Raw genomic sequence first — 21,747 nt, forward strand, 5'->3', positions numbered from 1 at the left:
ACCATGGCATTTATCATCTCCATTTCAACAGGGATAACAAACCTTGTATGCCCATGCAGCAAAAAGGGATGCCAATGAGGTGGCAGAGACTGGGATTAAACTGGCACAGTGACCTGTATCATTTTGGACTGCAGATGGGTGACAAAAATATAGTGACTCCTTGAGCACAGAAAATTTGTAGCACAAAAAGGGGCTTGACTTGGTTTTCCTCCTTGATGTAGTACTTGCATCAAGGATGACACTTCCCCATTCTGCTGCATATGTGTACGAGTCTTAATGTGCTAGAATCCATACTGAAATTATGTAAACTGTGATGAAAAAAAATTCCTACTTGTTCACAAAAATGCATTCCGTTTGTTCCTATCTCATACCTTTCATTTCCATAATAACTCTTTAAAATAGTTCCACAAAAGAAAGTGTTCATTTTCCTTTTATTTTCTACTTTACCACATTAATAACGTACACATATCAGTATAGTACTAAGAACGAATAAAATGCTAAAAATACACCCACTTTCCAGGACTAACTATTCTATTATTAAATATATAGCATGCTTTCTGATAAAACATGTCAATTCATTAGCCACATTTATGATTTTCATTCTGAGCAGAAACTTGCAGTGACATTTTTTTGTGTTTCAGAAACATATGCTACTGTGTAGGACTACTGAATCAGTTCCTTCAATGGTCACATTCAAAGATGCTTCAATTACTATTCTGTGTTAGTTCTGAAACTGCTCCTGTCTTTAGCTAGTTATTTCCCTGGAACAGCTGCTATTGCAGGAAGAAAACATAATGCTACAATGCTACATTCATGTACCTAGGAGTAACCCCCCCCCCCCACCTACTTTGTACTCAATGGGACTTATTTCTGAGTGCATGTGTAAGGGACTGTGCTGTAAAAGCAGTATTTTGCTACACAGCTGGCATATTAGTAAGTTCTGCATATTTATATAATCAAAAGTCAAGCACGACTGTATATTTATTTCTTCCTCAAGAACACACAGGGATATATATCAAAAAAAGAGACAGGAACCAATTGCCATGTTGATTATGCAAATGTCATGTTGAGCACTGGTTGAAACCAAGAATAAGCTTTTCAGAGACAACTAATCAAAGTGCTCTGAAACCCAAATGATGGTCTGTTATTTGAGAAACAGAAACAAGTTTTTGAACAAATGCTTCTGTGACAACTAGGTGAGGGTAATACCAAAACGAGAACCAATGATTACATTTTGTTCAAGAATTAATTTAATACTGAGCAATACTATCTCCCCAGCAATACATTCAGAGGGAATTACATTCCAGGTTCTATTTTGGTATGCGAGCAGAATAGTGTTATTAAATTGTCTTTAGGTTCAACCTTGGATGGAATCCTGTAGTTACGCTTCTTAAATTTCATCAAGGTCAATGAGATTTAAGCAGCTTCTATACACATCTGCAGCCTGTCTTCTAAGAACCTGCTATATATCAAACTGATTACCACTTTTATATTCATTGATAGGAAGCTTTCAAGGCCAAGTGCATTTTAACACAGTGCTTATACAAAAAGCTATCTAATCTTAATTATCAGTGGTGCCTGGTGATGATATCAAACAGAACAAAATAAGAATACCCCTTTGTTCTGTGAATACTGGAACACAGGTGTAATTTTCTTTCTGGAAATGCTGCTTTAAGAACAGTTTATCTTAAGAGAAACAACACAATTTTGAAACTGTTAGAAAAGCAAGACTTTTGTTAAGATTCTGTACATCCTATGAAACTCCTGTAAGAAAGTACACTTGGTATCTTAGTGACAGGAAACCAAATCTAGAACAAATTGAGGAGAAGGTTACCCTTTCACAACTCGCCTATCTTGGTTGGGTAAGAAAGACAGTTGTATTTATTACTTATAATTCCAAATGCATGTGTTCCTAATGTAAGTCAGCTTGAGGAGCTTTTAAAGATGATTGACTGCTATAGTAGATTTTTCACAGCTCCTTCCCAGTGCTTAGTCTGCGAACACAGGGCACTTTGTACAGATGGAGCCAGTCTGCTATTTCTCTGGTGCAAACTAGAAAATAAACAGACTAAGAATCTTCAGAGTGAATATCAAATAGGACAATATACTACTACATCTTCAGTCAGTGTGAAAGGCAACTGATCTGCTAGTTTTGTGGGTAAAATGTGTAGGTACCCACACTCGAGTACTTTGGGTCTATATGCTGATCTAATGAGAGTAAAACATAAGAAATTGCTTTACATATCATGTCAATCATAAAACAAATATGCCTAAGGCACTGCAAAAATGATTGGAATTTAAAGACTCTGGGAGCACTGGAAAGGATCCAGTGGTATCACAGTCCAATGCCAACACTCAGAAACACTTAAGTGCACACAGAAGCACTTTGCATGGATTTTCCTTGAAGTGTTACAAATCACCATACAACTTCCACATTCATTTCCATCAGCTTCAAAGCAAAACAAGAAAAATAGAATTTCTCTTTATAACCACAATTTGGGACCACTGAAATGCCCACCCAATGCAATACGTTAATAATACTAAATCCAGTGTTCCCGGCATGGGTGGATAATCACATTTGCTCTTGGCATCCTTGCTGATGGTTTCAGTGATACAGTATCATTCCAAATCAAAGTACTTCTTAAGGGACTAGGCCAAGGACATTGCATTAGTCCATCAGAGTAGAATATTGAACTCAATTGTGTTCACTCTCTTAACAACAAAGCACTTCAACCTTTAATATATGTTCCCAATCCCAAATATAGCCAAAGTCTTGCATAGAGCATTTTTGAAAAGCATGTTCAGCCTTTATCTGACCTTATTTTTTCAATGTTCTCACTCTCTTTTTATCCAATGTAATTAAGAGTTTCTTGCTGCTTCTCACTATTTCCCAGCTATTCTAGGTTACTACTTCTTATTAAAATGGTACAGTTAAGCAAAAAAAAAAAAAGTATGAGAATTACTCAGAATTTCCTCTTTACTTCCAAAAGATCCCATAGACATAAAAGCTACGTGATGGCTAAAGTAAAGGGAAATAGTGATTAGAAAGGTTTTTTTAAAAAAAACACTAGCCAAGAAGGTAATTCATAATGAATTTACCCATGATCCTTATATAATATAATATAATATAATATAATATTATAAACATTAAATATATTTGCAGTATATAGCAATATTGCTTTTGAAAAAAAACACTGATTTTTTTTAGACCAAACTGTTAAAATCCCTAATGTTTCTTTTCTTTTTTGCCTGTCTCAAACTATAACATAAAGGTAGGAGGGAAATGGCAATAATTTAAGGAGGGAAAAGACAATTTAAGTCAATCTGGTACCTCTATTATAAAATCTAAGGCCTTATATTTCTATATCAAGTCAAAATTCAACCTCTATATTGCTGAAACTAAATTGGTACAGTCCCTCATTTTCACCCCTTCGTTGGCTATTTTACTGAATTTGTGCCATGGTTTCTACATTTTCCCTTCCCTATTTTCTTTACATTTACACTATAGCTAGTGACCTATATAAAATTTGTACCAGAGAACCTCTAAAGTCTCTTGCATGTAGATGAAACTGTAAAAATATAAGCCAAACATATAAACCACCACTACTGATAGCCATCTAGTATGTAGCACATACGTTTTCATCATTAATTAATTTTAGTCGATTGTGACAACCCAAAAATACACTACTAGGTTACAATCACCATCTTTTAATTCAGTTACATTATATCATCACTCTTTTTTTAAAAAAAGTGTGAATAACATATTGATTGTACATGATTTCATATTTTTGAGCAAATTATTATGCAGAACACATATAACCTTGTATGTTTTCACAAAAGAACCAGTATGTCTGGCTTTACGATACCTAATGATACAAACATTAGTGTGCCCGTGCTCACACATACACCGTACTCATTCTCCATCTATGTCTGGAAAAAAGAAGACAAGTGGCAGGAGATGGATAATTGGGTCTCCAAATGGCATTGGCCAATTCCACAAAATTATGATCTCTTTAGTGATTTAGCCCTGCATAAAATTTCTTACAACTCTTTTCTCCCCCAAATTTCAATGACATTGAAAAAAATACTGCATTGCAGTATTTGCCAGTGTATCAGAGGGTATTCTGTCAGATACCCCAAAGTCAAACAGAAGAAATTCAAAGGCGTATCATTATATATAGTAAACATCAGACAATAAGCAAAGGGGCACGTGCTGTACCATGCATGTGTGTTGTTCACAACTGGAAGTGTATTCAACATAACTTCCCATTATATTGCTTAACTCCTGGGTTATACCTAAGACATCAAGAATAATCAAAACATCCCACATTTCTTTATGGGACAATCATGCACAGTAGAACTATGATCAATCTGCAAGAATATGTATAGATACGACTTAAGATTACATATGTGAAAAGAAGTATTCTCAGGAGCATTTAAGTATTAAATAGTATGAAAATTTAACTCAATGTAGCCAAGAAAATGGAAGCTAAGAATTAAAGCCCAAACCCATCCAATACGAATGTTCATGAACAGCGAATATATTTCATTTAAACTCAAGCTAGTTGCTCAAAACCATTCTATGACTATTAAGTATAGTATATAACGACATCAATCCAGTGAAGGTGTAAATTTCTGGACATCTTTTGTTCCAGTTCTTTCAAAAAGAAACAATAAGAAAAAGAACAAACAGAAATGAAAGAAAGGATGTCCACACAGCTGGAAGGGCATCACTCCATACAACTAGTCAAATGATTAGTTAAGCACAAAGAATTTGGGACAATTATATTTAAGAATGATGTCAATATTTAACACACACACACATCAAAGCAACTCCTCACTTCCTTTACCTCTCCAATAAATAACCCAGTGTAGTGGTAATCTTATGTAATTCCTCAGTTTTACACAATTCCTCTTCTACACATTAAGATTCTGGTTCATAAACTATTATGCTCTCAATAAAACCTTGCACGTGTAAGCAAGCTTATAGTAAATATGGATTCACACATACAAGCTATAGGTTTTGCAACTCTTTCTGAAAAATAAAAATGGACAAGGTCAGTATCAGGATATCTATAAATACAAAGAGAAACTGATCAACGTATTCTTTAAGTAACTAATATTATGTAGAATAAGTAAATTGAAGGAAAAAAACACACGAGAAAACAATAGAGATGACACTATTCAAAGCATGGGAGAATATAGGAAAGTATTAGTAGTTTTAACGCAGAATGATGATTAAGGACACATACCATGTTTCTGTACTTCTCCTTGAAAAAGACATCACATACATATGAACCTCCACAACTTTCTGTTCCTACACATAGGGTAATTCTTCCCCAAAGAAATATCAATTAAACTAATTATAATCACACTTTTCTTGTGTTTCTAAATGCACTTCTTTTTAAATCAAACATGCAAATTAATCAAATGTCAAATCAATGGAATGTGAATTCTAGCAGGCTATTTCTCTAATATGCTTCTAGTATTCTTGCTATACACACAAAATGAGCTTCTTCGGCCTTTTTATATTAATATATTTTCCATCACTTGTCAACTAGTGCCTTCTAACACTTTACACACCCCATCACCATCTTTGGATGCATACTACTATTTCATGACCAAGAACATACAATGCAATGAAAATTAGTGATAAGCGCTTCAATTGGTACTTAGCACACAGCTTGTATCTTAAAGCATAATGCTTCTCAAAATAGAAATAATGTATTGCAGTATAGAATGGTGATTCTGTAGTATTTAAGTTGGGTAGCAATGTCCACAATCTTTTGGGGGAAATGCTATGCTGCACATAAAGCGTATTTGCTGAAACTGGATGATTCTGATAGGTAATCTTGGCATTTCATGAAATATATGACTAATAGCATTAACACATGAAAAATCTTTACTTTGGTTAAGTTTATAAAGAGTTCCCATGCTTAAATTGGATAAATAAGGGAATCTGCAAATTGGCTCACTCAGTTCAAAGCCAGGAATCTTTTATACTGTATGTATTCCTCCTACTTTCTTGCACTATAGTTTTGCATCAGAAATAGAATAGTTAAAGAACCCCCACCCAACCTATACAGAAAAGGAACAGATGCAAAAAAGAAAGAAAGAAAGAAAGAGGCAGAAAAGATTCCTGAAATCACAGCCAGCTTCAGCCAGAAATGTAATTAACACTTATTTATATGGAATAATTAGAGTTGTGACACAAAGAGGGGCCAAGATAATTGAGGTAGCCCCAGAATATATATATTTTTCCACTGTTTGCAGTATTCCCACATGACTGCCACCTGCTCCCCCACTCCGCTTCCCCTATGCTCGTTTCCCCGGCAACCTTTCATTGGCTTTTCCTCCCAGCTATCGCTTTCAGTTCGGCTGCTCAGTCTAATCTTATTTGTTTTACACCCATCAAAACAAGCAGCTAGACAAAGAAAATCCTATAAGAATAGGGAAAATACCATTGCTTTGTCTCCCAGTTTATAATAAATATCCAGAGAGAAAGGGAGAGGAGAAAAAGGGAGAGGAGGGAGTGCCCGCTAAATGTTTAATTGAAACAAAAGTAGGAAGAAGGATGTGAATGTTAATGTCTCTTTTCCCCCCTCCTGCTGCCCTCCACCCCCATGACAGGCTCCCTTCTTGGAGATTCAGAAGTCCATATTTCATTTAGCCATTTTGCACAATCTATAGCTATATATCTATATATTTATGGGAAGCAAGGAAAAAGCAAGAAAGGGGGGTGGGGGGAGGGAAGAAGTCGTGTAGTTTCTGATTTTTCTGCCAGAAGAAGACACTAAAAATAGAAGTACTACTTTCACGTCAACTGATTCAACTTCATTCTGCATAAAAAGAAAGCAGCCTTGTTTTGTGATTAGCATTAAGATTCGGAGGAAACAGCATATGCAGTCATTAGATTCCTATTCAACTTGGCATCCGTGAAACACAAATGAAGATTAAAAGGCATCATGTACAGAGCACACAGTACAAAGGCACCACGACTGTCAGCGGAGATCATCTAAATGCATGCCCGCTGGATGAAGTGCTCAGTGCCATGACACTTCTCTATATTTATATAATAGTTGAACATACACATCACATACACAGGTGCCCTCCTTAAAAAAGCAAAATGACCTAGAATTTTATTTATAGCTCACGATCTGCCATCCTAAACAAGCATAATTCACAAGACATGCAAGCTCTATGAAGCTCATAAGCAGTTTGTTGCCAGCATTCACTTACCATTTTCAAGCCATTCCACTCCATCTGTGATCACAAAGATGGACCCTTACAGCCCCTCACAGTGTCAAAAGCAAAAAGAACGTTATGTAAAAGCTGACATTCCTTCTTACAGAACTGCTGCCCAACGATGCAACAAATCGGCATATACTAGGCGCTGGTACACATACAAGCCGCCTCCTCTTTTTATGAGGTCATGACAGGAAACTCTTTGAAATACAATATGCAGCATTTACTGAAGCTCCTATAAATCACTCTCTTAAAAAAATACCATGCCTACTGCGCAATACACCAAACCATAAAGTCTCAGTCCCAAGGCATTGCCTTCTTATTTTATCCTCCCTCCCCCCCCCCCCCCGATTCCATTTTGCATATGTGTTGCCTGCATGTGAAGGTGGGAAATTTAAGCATCCCACCCCACCTTTCAGCATCTCTGTTGGCCACATGCAGCCTTGCAATAAAAAGTCACCCTTCTTTTTATTCCGAAAGAGAAATGATCATGACCTGAAAATGGCAAGGAAAACGCCTGCAGCTTTTTATTAAAGATAGGCAAGTATATAAAGGAGGGATGAGGGGAGAGAGAAAGACGGAAGAAAAAGAAAAGAAGAAAGAATGACATTTAACAAGCGAGCCAGCAGGAGCAAACTAAACTCATGTGACAACACAGATTGATCAAAATGCAGACTTGGGGAAAGCTGTATGTTCTATACAAAGGCTATGAAAGACTGCTGCAAGAAACAGATTTTAAAAACTACTAATACCTACCATAACCATTATTAATGGAAAATAATGGGTCCTGCAAGGCTTCAATTCCTCTAAGGTTTGACAGGGTTTTCAGGGAAGGAAGTGTTTTATTATATATATCTTTTTTTCAAAAATCCACAAAATACACAGTGCAGATGTCTGCTGCAGCAAAAGGAAGAGAAAAACAAAAGAAAAGAAAACCCAAGCACTGTGTTGAAGCCCCCTGATTTTAAAATGCAGATAACAACTGAATAGAGCCTTGATGAAATGGGCTAGCAGCTTCTCCTTTTTACATCCATTTATGGGACCATCTGTCAGCTGAAAGCAAGATCCGATTGGCTAGGGAAACTAAAGGAGGCGTTGCAACATCAGGTGCTATTGAAATTAGCTCCTGCCAGATTGACAATGTTAATGATTTGGTGACCTCTACAACAACAGGGACCAGATTTCTGAACTGCTGCTTATGTCTAGTAATTAAGGGCCAGTTTAAGAACATCACACATGCATGGATTTTATCCACACCTTCCTCCCCATCTCTCTTAACTCACACTCACACATACACGCACACACAGCCATTTAAGGCCACACCTAGAGTTTCCAACACAGACATACAACTATTACACCTCATTCATGCTTCACCAACTGTATCCTCTCAACTCATCCATGTAGGGCTCTGAAGTCTAGAGTATTTTAGCCACCTTATCTTTCTCGACAGTTGCTTTCCAGAGAAATGCATATTTAATGATCTGCCTCTAGGCTTAAAAGATATGGCAAAAACAATTTAATGTGCATTTTAACTATATTTATTCAAAAACAGCATAGCTTTTAATCTTTACACAATTCTCAGACCATTGTCCCTAACAAAGAATGCGGACAAATAAAAATTGTGGCTGCACTCCTATTTTTCAGCTGGATTTTGATTGAGCATCATCCCACATTTTTCAAACTAACTACTTAGCAAAAATTATGAATACAACAAATATTATTTTTAGTGAATTATACTATTGGTCTGTTCTTTTAAGACAAAGAAAAATACTGACTTAGTATAATATACATGAGAATAAAATTGGAAAATGGCTAATTGGCTAAAATTGGAAAATGCTTTGTTACTTCTACCTGATGAGATCACAAAACTCCAATTAAAACTGAATTTTAAACTTTTCACTCTCACTCATTTGTATTATTTTTATTTGTCATAAAAGGTCTCCCCGATAAAAGTACTTATTATAGACAAATTTGTTTCAAGCAAGTCACCAACCCAATAAACTATTATCTTCTCATACTGACTGGATGTAAGAATTTTACACAAAATTATTCTCGCTATTAAATATTTATTTTAATCCCATCTAAAATTTAACACATTTGGGAAGAACTGACAAATTTATACATTTACATTGTCTTCTAACACAGTGTAAAACATTTGGATGGGCCAGAATATACACGTATCTCCCACTGGAGCTGTCATATTATCATACAATGGACAAGCAAAACACGCAAAGAAAATTGTGTAGCATAATTTTAAAAGAAATCATATAAACCCACTGAAAATTGTAAAATGTAATGCAAACTTGTGAAGTGCAAAATGAAGCTCTCTTTTTGCATCCAGTTTCGACTGTTCTTCAGTACAAGCTAACGGACTGAACTATATTATTTCAAAGCAGAAAACATCAGCAAGCATGAAACAAAAGTAAATGCAAAAGGATGCCAAGTGACGACGCATCCCGACTACAGCACAATATCCTCACAGAAAAAGTTTCATTTGTAATGCTAATTCTGATTCAATGTCTCACTGAGGGTTAAAAAATTAAATACGGTAGGACGGAATCTTTTATCCATCCTTTTCCCTGTCTGAGCACACTTCACTGGGTTCTGTTTTAATTATTCTGAACATCAACAAAATTCCAGCTCTTTGTCTTAAAAAAAACAACAACTGTAGATACTACTATAAACTAGGTACTTTTCCAATTTAACATTCATGCATTTTGCACAGGGTGGAAAAATATCCAAAGGGAAACATTTACAAATTGCATACGTAAATAAATAAATAAAGCACAGGAAATCCACAAGGCAAATATACGGAGGCCTCTCTCCAAAGACAAAGGCAGAAACCTATTGTTACAAAAGAGATGGGGGGAATCGGACTTATTATCACATTTCCAGTAGGACCATTAATCAAGCTGGGCGCTGACCACGGCATCTCCAGCAGTGCCACAATTTCTAAACCATCACCATTTTCTATAAAGTCTCTCAATTTTTAACCTGGAAGCCTCCAAGTAAAGGTGTTATTTCCATGCAACCCCTCCCCTGCAAAACTTGACTCAAAAATACAGCTAATCCAGTCTCAAAATGCATCCACAGGACTGATTTCCCCCTCCCTCTCCTTCCTTACCATAAATGAGCAGTTTCTTGACTCATTAATGACAGCTTCCCTTAAAAGCAGTGATCTCATAGCACTGTGTCCCTCTCCACCATGCATACATCCCAAAGGTTGCGGGTATCTTAGCATCAGGAACCGCCAGCAAGCTTTCTCATACAGAGCCCAGATGGACTATACTTGAAGCCAATTCAGCGTTAATAACTACCCTACTCTGTGCAGTTAAGAAGCCTTACGTGGCATAATGTCCTAAGCAACAGCAGCTGATTAAAACCACAAATAAAAGACAATCCTGTTATCCAAAATGATTGAGGGAAGGGGGGGTTAAAATAAAGCAAAGAAGGATTCCTATTTTCTCCTTTTTGTTTAAAGCTCTCACGTTGATGGAATCTTTTCTAAGCATATGGAAGAAGAAAAGAAGACAAAAAACCCGAATACTGCCCAGAAGATGTGACAAAGTATTACCTCATTATTTAACAAAGCAGCACTAAGCGTCCTGGTGATTTCAAACATCTTGCCACAGATTTTGGTTTCAGAGGAACAGAAAGAATCCTTTGCAAGTCCAGTCCTCTATCTGCACAAGGGATGCCAATTTTCCTGCACACCACAATGTTTTCTCCCTGGAGTTAACACATTAGAACATCTAGTCAGTGAGCTGCATTTTCTCTCTTAGCGTACGCAGTAGACTCACTCCTGTAACATGGACTGCTCTCTCCTTGATAGAATAGCCTGCTGCCCCAAACATGGTTGTTACTTAAACTATTCTTTAAAGTCACAGTTCGCTCTCTAACCGCCAGGTGGGCAGCGTGGAATGGTTCGAAATGAACATCTTGAGGTCGCCGTGGAATAGATTGTCACTGTGATTCCTGATACACATAAAATCCAAAGTGGCGTAAGAGACAAAGGTGTAGCTTGCATTTTTAACTCCTGTCTTGTCGGAACAAAAATAAAGAGAGGCTGCTAGATCAATATTAAAATGTGCATTTATGCATCTGCCCCCCACTTCACAGGAAACAAGATGCAATAAACTGGCAATACCAAAATTATATTTTTGAATATTTAGTAAAACTGGAATATGACTTCTGCTCTTTTTCATAACAGCATAGTTCTATTTTTTTTTTTTGTCGTGTCAGGAGTGACTGCAAGTCGCTCCTGGTATGAGAGAATTGGCCGTCTGCAAGGACGTTGCCCAGGGGACGCCTGGATGATTTGATGTTTTTATCATCCTTGTGGGAGGCTTCTCTCATGTCCCCGCATGAGGAGCTGGAGCTGATAGAGGGAGCTCATCCGCCTCTCCCCGGATTCGAACCTGCCACCGGGGGCTCCGCATAGTTCTACAATAACCCTATATAACCCAAGCAGTAACAATTAATGTTGGGATGAATGAGATGAAAAAAATGATTACACAAAACTTGAATATCCAAGTTTTTTAATGCTTCCTGCCAGTTCTCACATTTAAATTGACAGATGAGGTCAACAGCTAAATTTTTCTGCATTTAAGAATGAAATATAAAAGAATTTCTATCCACTCATTTATAATCTTTGTAATCTTTTGTAATCTTTGCATTTCAGTCTTAAGTAGCTGTGAGCAAATGACCAGTTGGAAAATACCTACTCTTTAAGAGAGCAAATATATTCATGAGTACATGCAACATACTAAACAGCTGAAATTTATCTGGTGGGATTTTTGAAAAGTATAAAACTCATGTTAAAGGTAAAGGTAGTCCCCTGACATTATGACTCCCATAAAATTATGGAAAATGGAGATGCAAATCTTCTCCCAAGAGAACTGAAAGACTATCACACAAATAGCAATGTTGTCACTGTCCACACAACTACATAAAATTTAATAGGTAACTAAAGCCGAAATGTTCTCTTCTCTCACAGCAGAGACTGTGAGTAGTGATTTCCCCTGACCAATTAAGATAATTCAAACATCCCACACTATCACATCAGTTAATACCAGTATGTGAAACACAGTGCTCTGAAGCTAAAAGTGAAATAAATGTGCACCACATACACCACACATTCTTTATCTAAAGTAGTATACTAGGTTCAAAAGGAGGTGTGTGTGTGTGTGTGTGTGTGTGTCATAGCTTGGAGCGAGATTACAAAACTTAAAATAATCAATTGAAACAGTAAAAAGACTGTCTAGTCCAGTGGTTCTCAACCTGTGGGTCCCCAGGTGTTTTGGCCTACAATACCCAGAAATCCCAGCCAGTTTACCAGCTGTTAGGATTTCTGGGAGTTTGAAGATCAAAACATCTGGGGACCCACAGTTGAGAACCACTGGCTCTAGTCCATTTTTCATCTCCAATAGTGGCAAACGACATATCCCCGGAATGCTCAAGGAAGCCACTGAGGTCAATGTTCTTATGACCTTCAGTCAATTATGTACCACCTTTAACCACTGAAAATCCACAAATTACTGGTCCTTTATACATCTTTCCAAAACGATTTGAAAGTCACGTAACACTTTGGTTGTCATCACATCTTGTAGCAAGAAACTAATGCCCTTTGACAATTGCCTTCTTTATGGCAACAGCTGAGGGCATAATCGAAGGAAATGTTACTTGCTGATAAATTCGACTATGCTTATCAGTGTCTTACTCCTGAGACCTTTTCTCCTAAGTGTGATGTTTGATTAAGATTGTCACCTTAGCCTGAGGACAGGGACAATTACATTGGTTGTTTTGTAAGCCACTCAGGCAGAAGTGTGGAATGTAAAGGCTTTTAAATGAATTAATTACATTCTTGAGAAACTTTAGTTTGGCCAGAATGCTGCAGCTAAACTTTAACCTAGGGCACTTATAGAGAATAAGTGAGCATCTTCTTAAGATTGCTTCAATGTCTACCAGTCTTTCTGGGCACAGGTTGTGACTTATAAAACCACATAAACCCTGGGAACAGGCTATTTCAAATATTGTACCCCCCTTATCATCATGCCCAGATTTTAAACTCTTTGGGATAAAATTCTTTTTAGTACTTCCATCATCAGATATTCTATCTTTTACTGTGGTGTTTTGGATTGGCTTTAATGCTGAATCAGGATTTTTTAAAAACTCTGTAATGCTGTTAGAGACATATGTCCAGAATCTTATGAAATTGACATTTACTAGACAAATGTGTAATTTGGTACAGATGTTATGATTATTATTGCAGTGCCAGCCATGTCTCCAAGGAGTTTTTGTGTGGTTAGTGGCTGAAACTACCCCATCCAGTCCATATGTGATTTTTCTGCCCCTATCTCCATTACTGTATTCTGAAGTGTGGTTCATTGTCTTGTCAGTTTGCTTAAGATGGGAAGGAGAACTACACATCTCTCGGGTCTCATGCAGCCTTAGGGCCACTCTACAGGTGTAGTGGGCCCCACTCTCCCTTCAATTGAAAACAGTTGAAAAAAAAACCTGATACTCCTGAAACCATCTAAAATGGAATTAATAAAAGGAGTAGTTCCTACATTCTCCTACCCCTATTACAAAAAAACATACTGGTAAACAGATTTTGGGCTTTTTATGATTAATTTCTTTACAACTTGCACAAATCACAGTGAATGCCAAAGCTGGGCAAAAAGGACTGCCACTTCCAACTTCCCTATCCATGATATTTTATTTATTTATTTATTAACTTGTATACCGCTACTCCCAATTTGGCTCAGAGTGGTTTACAGAAGCAGATTAAAACAATACAATTAGCTTTAAAAATTACAATAACAAAACAATAGGCAGCAAGAACAGGCATAGTCCAGGTTGTTCACCCATCATAAGCTTGCCGGAAAAGAAAAGTTTTACAGGCTTTCCAAAAAGCAAGTAGGTCTCGGATGGTTCGAGTTTTCAACCGGCAAGGCATTCCATAAACAAGGGGCCATGATCGAGAAAGCTCTATGCCTAGTAGATGACAAATATTTGTAGAGGTGTCCATTTGGATCACATGATTATGTTCATAGCTGTTCTCTTGAATCACTATGTGCCACCTGCAAATTAGCTTATTAATATGTTATGAAGCCAACTGCATACTTTTGCTCCATTATAAAAACGGTTCATTTATTTCTGCTTACTGCTCTACAAGAACAGGTCACAAAATGATACGTGAGGTTTATCCCTTAATCTGTTTCCATTCTTTACATTTACATTCAAAAACTTTTTGAAATCCAAATATAATGGGAAGATCTATCTATTAAATGGCCAAAATACAATGTTGTTTGGCTTGCAAAGCACATTCTTACTTGGCTAGTACAGATATTTTCTTTATTTCCCATCTGAAATACAAATACTAATCCTAACCATTTATGTTTCTATATGTAACCTACATTATTGTGAGATTATTTATCCCGTATTCAGGTATGCAGGAAATATATGTATTTTTTGACAAATAACAGAAGTATCTGCACTTTCGTCTTGAAGTTTTTTCTCTCTTGGATATAACAGTATACACTGCATAAAGCCAAAAAATTTATTGTTTCCCTAATAATCCCCAAACAGAGACTCACTTTTCCATAGGAAACACAGCACACATAGACTATATGAGTATGTAACAAAGGAATACTGCAAGTAGTGCATTGCATTGAGGCACACAAATAAATCCTATTTATTGCAAGCCAACAGAGAAATTTTAATCTGTTTAACACATTCTCTCTCCTGTTCTATGCCTTTCTAAAGATTTACTTTAGATAGCTTTTCAAAGTTAGGTACAAATGAATTTTTCGTACATATGGAAAAAGCACAATTACAGAACAGTACTCTCTGATGGTGTTCTGGGAGATACACATTTTAGAAATGTTCAAAGCAATAACAGTGCAAATCTATTTCACTGTTGAAAGTATGGGAGGGAAGGAGTCTTCTGGCACTGGTTTATTTTAACATGTGATTTCATGATTAAATGATCTGAGGAAACCAGCTTCTGAGGAAACAGACTGTAATTCAGAAAAGCTTATGATGAAGCAAATCAGAAATGTCTTAAAGGTGATAGAAAACTCCAATTCCCCCTTCCTTCTCATTTTAAGTGATCTCTATATCAAGGCTTCTTAAACTTTTTTCCACTTGCGACCCCTTTCTACCTGAGAAATTATGATGCACCTATGGGTATATAAAATAGGTATAAAAATCAAACATTTACTGATAATACATTAGCATTTTCAAAAGGTACAGCTGAAGCATTTTTTGCACAATTCACTTTTTTTTTGTCGTGTCAGGAGCAACCGCTCCTGTTGTGAGAGAATTGGCCGTCTGCAAGGACGTTGCCCAGGGGATGGCTGAATGATATTTGATGTTTTATCATCCTTGTGGGAGACTTCTCTCATGTCCCCGCATGAGGAGCTGGAGCTAATAGAGGGAGCTCATCCGCCTCTCCCCGGATTCGAACCTGTGACCTGTCGGTCTTCAGTCCTGCTGGCACAGTGCTTTAACCACCTGCGCCACCGGGGGCACAGTTCACTGTAAACGCTGTACATTATTAAAAACAGATTTGTGTAAATTTTCCGGTTGCCAAACTTTTCACTGAGCTAAGTGGTTTGGATCCATAGTTTAAGAAGCAGTGCGCTATACCACAAAGCAAACAATTTGCTCTGTTTATGGCCTTTGTACAACTAAAACTTGTGTGCCAGCTGCGCCCATACCTTGAAAAACCTATGGCTATGGTGGTCCATGCTTTGGTTACATCACATTTAGACTACTGTAATGGGCTCTACATGGGGCTGTCCCTGAAGCATCCAAAAAGCTGCAACCAGGCTACTTACAGGTGCTGGACCCAGGGAGTGTACAACTCCTCTGTTACAGCACCTTCACTGGCTGCCAATTTGTTTCCCAGTCTGGTTTTGACTTTTAAAGCCCTAAACGGTTCAGGTCCAACTGACCTACCTGACTGCAACTCATCATGCCAACCTGCCTGCTCCTTAAGATCTTCAGGGGAAGACCTGGTCTTGTTTCCACCACCGTCACAAAGCGGTTAATTACGATGAGGGAAAGGGCCTTCTTGGTGACCGCCATTTCTTTGGGAATACCCTTTCCAAAGAAATCAAAATAGCTCCCTCTCTTTCTTCTTTTAAGAACCAATTAAAAGCTTTCCTGTTTAGATAAGCGTTTCACAAAGAAAATTAATTTGAAGTGCCAGAAAATGCCATAATGTTATTGACTGAAGCAGAGTGCAATATAACTTGACATGATGTCACATGAATGCGAATGTATATTGTCCTTATTTTTAAATTGCTAATTTTAAGATTTATTTATTGTTTTATTGGTGTGGATTTATGCATCTGGATTGTTGTTTGTTGACATTAATATGTTATAAGCCACTTTGGGTCCTGTGAGGGAGAAAAGTGGAAAATAAAGATTTATTGTGCTTATTATTACTTATGGCAATCCATTTGTAATAGTTATTATATGTCAAAGCTTTCATTTTCAATAGACCTGGACTTTTTTTCTCTTTTTTCTCCAGTTGCATTATAAAGGGACAATAAGACTAGATTCGTCACATGGGCAGAATCATCACAGTCGCATTAACTTTAAATGTTCCAACTCTACAACATACTCTCTTACAGGAATGCAAAGACTGATTCTTGTCAGACATTATTAATGCAAAGAATTTTACTATTATGCAGTTCTATTCAAATTCATACTGGAATAAGTTATATTGAAAACAGGGGGTTGTATCTCTCATTATGAATGTCCAAAATGCCATTTCACATCTTGTATAATCAACAGAACTCACATTATTTAATAGGAAATATGACAACTGATGTATCCTTGACAAGGCTCAGCCTTTATGTTTGTTCCATGTAAAAATGCCATGTTATCAGAAGACAATACTCGATTTGTCATTTTTTTTCTTATTAAAATAAATATTTCTTGAAAAATACAATTTATTCAAAGTATCTTTCACTCTTGAGATGAAAACTGTAATTAAAAGTGACAATTAAAACAATATCAAGGACACTTAAAAGAAACATGTCATTATAAAAATTACATATGATAACCAAAAAGTGGGGAAACGAAGGGGTATTGCAAAGCATTTCACAACTCTTCTTTCATTCTTTCTATTCTACTCCAAAGTAATTTAAAATTTAAGACTTGCTCAATCTGATTTTCATAATTTGTATTTAAATTTATACCAACATATTAAACTGGAGAAGAACTAGCAGCTATTTTTAAGTAGCTGAACAGAAATCTAGACTACATGTCACTAAATTATATTTGAACGCTTCCATTGTTGAAATAGATTTATGATTTTCTTGGCCAATTTTCCTCATGTTTTATAAGGATTCATCAATGCAGCCAGAATCTCCCTCTCCTAATAGTATCACTGCATGCTTTGTTACCTGTGTCTAGAGACATCATGCTGTGTTCAGATAAAACTTAATTGTTCTTCTGACACTGAACAATAAGGGACCTTTAAACTCATCTAATAAACTACAAGTGCTTTATTTTTAGCATTGTTTCAAAACAAACACAATGTCAGTAGACCAGACACTGCATCAGGTTAAAAAGCCATTTTATCTTTCAAGGATATCCTTCTCATTTATAACAGTGCCAATATTGGTAAAATAAAACTATTCCTGACAAAGAAATTCTGTATATACCTTCATGGGAAGAAAACCCACCAGGTATCATAGCAATTCCTCCTGAGTAGATGTTAGAACTGCTGTGATATATTATAATTTTTGAAGTAGATTTGTAACATTTTATCAAGTTTCAGAGTTGAATGAAACAAAGGAAAATTTCAAACCAGTGGCCTTTAAAAATGATTCCAAAATTGCAGAAAAAAATCAATTTGGGCCCCATCTACACTGTTATATTGAACTGCATTATACAGTCAGTGTAGACTAATATAATGCACTGAACTGGATTGAACTGGATTATATGAGTCTACACTGGCATATAATTCAGTTCAACCTGCACTATAATGGCAGTGTAGATGGGGCCTTGAATAACTCCTCCATTTATTTTTTAGTTCCCAATGAAATGCAAACTAATTCTGTTTTGAATCTGGTATAACACATTTCATTTAAGCTAGCCTCACACATCACATAAAACAACTAAATATACTAAACAATAACCCTAATGACTGCAGAGTGTAAATGAGCTATGAATTATTTCCTCAACGATACAATCCTAAAATTTATTAACCCACTGAAAGATTTCCACCTGGCGTAAAGAAGGGCACATTATGAGAATTAGCTTGTTGGCTAGGGTAATCATACTTCTATAAACCACAGTACTTTCCACAAGCTTGATAACTTCTCTTGTATGTGCATGTGGTAATATTCGGACTGTATAATGATTGCTACTTGGAAAAATGGACTTGAAAAGGTTTGCATTAGTTTTTCTTGGCCATCATTGCTGAGACTGGAGAAGTTATGGGAGAAAAGTAGTGTTCCTCAAGTATTTACATGTATTTAGCTTGCCTAACTGTTTTTATCAGACCCTTTTTACCCCCAAGGATATTCACATTTACCATCTGTAACATAAGTTTTGCAAGATATGGTGCTACCTCAAATATAAGGTTCACAGTTGTTCATCACCAAAGCACTTGCCTCCTGCAAGTGATGCAATCTTAAATCCTGAGAAATACTTTTGGTGAGGCAAACTGTATTGCCAATGTCTTACTCAGCATGGAAGCCAAGATGGTTCAGTGTTCTGTCACCGCTGGGCTTGAAACGAAGTGCTTTTAAAACAGGACGTGCAACTTTAGCCCAACGGGAAGCCAGGGGGCCCAAAGAGAAGAATTTCCCCCCATTAAACGGTCTTTAGAAGGCTTGAGCTTAAATACAACAAAGTCTTTTATTGATGAACAATTAAACAGAAACTTCTTTTGTCTTCAAAGATTAAACAAATGCTTCCAGGCTTCAAGCAACTGGTGGCTTTTAACTGTTTCTTTGCTTTACTTCCAAGGAAAATCCCTTTCTAGCTCCTCCCAGGCTAACTGTGAACCTAGACCTGACTGATGTGAATCCACTGCCGGGCTGAACTGCGTCTCAAAACCGAATGGACGTACCAGTAGGCCTGTAGTCACTTAGCTGGAGATCTTGATGTTTAAAGCCATCATTCCCTCCGAAATTCCTTAGGGCTGTAAGGCTGTTTCCCCGGAACCTTTGGGAATCTTTAGACGCTCTTAAGACTGTTCTCCCCTGGGAGGTCTTAAGGGTTGAAGCCTTTGTACAGGAGAAAGTCTGTACACATCCTGTACATTGATTTCCTAGCTGAGACTAACTGAAAAATGGCTCCCTTCCCTCCAAAGCCCAAAAGGGGGGGCGGGACCAGGGAACCTAATGATAATTGACAAGCAATTGACCCAATAACTACAAAGTAAGGAAAGCCATCTAACTGCAAAGGCATAAAACTTTAAAATACATGCAGTAATCAACAAATAGCAAGATAAGCTGAAGCTCCTGGTGCGGCTGTACCAGAACATTCAGTATAATTAGTTATTGGCTCAAACTAAATTTCAACTCAGGCTATCCCTGTTGACCCAATTGGCAAATTTCTCCTCCAATTAGGCAAGAGACGCAAATTGCTTCATTTTAAAAGTTTTTGTGGAAATGATTATCTAGCAGGTATTATCACAAAAGCGATGTTGCGCACCATGAGTGGCTGTTGCCCTGCACCTTTTATGCAATTTATAGGTTTGCTGTTCGGGAATTTTGCTTCTTCTACAAGCTTGTTGACATTGTCAAACACAATGATCCCCATATTAAGACAACACTTGACATTCTCCAAATAACTAGTGGAGGATAACTTCTGGGGAAATTGTGTTCTAGTAGTCATATGATGCTTACATAGGAGGGGAATCTTTGACCAGATAGCACATATTGCAGAAAATTGAATTCCAGCCCCACTTCACTGAATGTAATCCTGTTTTAAAATACCCATGCATGTAACATGAAAACTATATGCTTCAAGTTCAATTTTTCTCCTTTGTAGACATGTAACTTTTTTGTAGAGAAAATGTTTACACTAAGTCTATTCATAGATACCTGTGGTAGTTTTGCAAATGGTTTGGAAAGCATCCTTTCTCAAAATATCTAGGTCTTCAGTTATTTTTTTGGGGGGGGGGATGGGGGGAGGGAATGATCTCGTAACTTTTGGTTTTCAGACATCACTTTTTCCGATTCTCTTTGATTTATACTTTTTATTTTACTATCCTTCCTTTTTTCAATTTCTGTCGTACTTTTTAAAACAAAACAACAATTTATTTTTTTAAATGCTGTAGGCCATCAAATAAGCAGTCTGAAGAAATGTATTGTTCTATTACGGAGTGGGACTTTTTGAAGAGCAAAACACTCATTTCACCTGACCCCCAAACCTTGTTAATTACTATGTGGCACTATTTGGACTGCTTCACCAAAAGATCAGAGAATTATAATATCAATCTAAAATTATATTTTGCTTTTTCAAGAGGAAATTTTGGGCTATTTAGCTGTGTGAGAACATTTATTGAATAACCTGGGGGCATTTCTACACAGACAGTATTAAGGCGGAACTACAAAATGGAACTTGGGGAAGTTACCAGTACTCATGGGATAGGGGGCAGTATGGGGTTAGGGAGGGGTTTGGCAAGGGTGGCGGGTGGTGATTGGATGTTTGGGTGGCAGGGGATGATTGGATGTTTATTAAACTGCACCACAACTTTGAACCAATGATTTTTGTTCCGGGGCGGTCCTAAACCGAACCCCTTTGACTGTATAAAAAGGCCACATGGCTTGAGGCCTGTGTCGTTTCCACGAGGCGCCATGTTGCGTAGGAGGCGACCCAAGCAGCTGCTTGACTTCTGAGTAAGCTGCTTTCTTGAAAGAAACTGACTGCCTGTCTTGTTGTTCCTGCGCCCGCCGATTTTGCAGCCTAGGAAAGGGATTATCCACTTCATTTTTGGTGACCCCGACATGATTACTTTGAAGGGCCGATAACAACAGACAGGTCCTGTTGGCAGGTCGATTGCTGGTCCGGGACCGGGACTGGAGGCAACCACCGTGAGCCGAGAAGAAGGGGGCCCCCGATCGCCGCATAACCGGTTGCGGTGCTTCCCTCTTTGGGCCGGGCCCGAACCAGGACAATCGCAGTCGAGAAGTTCGCAAGAAACCAGTCCGGGGAGGATCCAGGTGGAAAGTCCAGGGGCGGAGGTTGTTCCGACGTCTTCAGAAATCTGGCAAGTATAGTGGTCAAGTTAGACACTAGGGAACACACACATAGGGCTGGTACCAGGGGAAAGGAAGGGTGATCACTAAGTTTCCCTGAGGGAGGGAAAAGGGAGGAAGGACTGAAAACCTTGCGGTTCCTGAAGCACACCGTTGAGTGTCCGGGTGCCTAGGCCAGGGTGGAAGGTCCGCGTAGGAACCATGGGTGGGGGAGGTTCAAAAAAGGACACCCCATTAGGATGCATGTTGAGGAATTTTGACAAATTTG

General features: G+C 37.5%; 1 protein-coding gene across 6 annotated transcripts in view; it reads right to left on the reverse strand.

Annotated features, from left to right (window-relative positions):
• ELAVL4 (ELAV like RNA binding protein 4) overlaps positions 1 to 11,186 on the reverse strand; it is an 86,647-nt gene extending 75,461 nt beyond the window's left edge. For 2 of the 6 annotated variants that reach the window (XM_060773481.2, XM_060773478.2), the window contains exon 1: positions 10,370 to 10,505. In XM_060773481.2, the coding sequence (XP_060629464.1) occupies positions 10,370 to 10,486 (117 nt within the window). In that variant the 5' untranslated portion in view covers positions 10,487 to 10,505. Of the gene's footprint in view, positions 1 to 7,239; positions 7,555 to 8,001; positions 8,286 to 10,369; positions 10,506 to 10,819 lie in introns of those variants that run through there. The other 4 variants (XM_060773480.2, XM_060773479.2, XM_060773483.2 and 1 more) reach the window with 4 other exon arrangements.
• Positions 11,187 to 21,747: the final 10,561 nt, after the last annotated feature.

This window comes from Anolis sagrei, chromosome 4 (genome assembly GCF_037176765.1).
Source record: "Anolis sagrei isolate rAnoSag1 chromosome 4, rAnoSag1.mat, whole genome shotgun sequence".
In the NCBI taxonomy this organism is placed as follows: Eukaryota; Metazoa; Chordata; class Lepidosauria; order Squamata; family Dactyloidae; genus Anolis; species Anolis sagrei.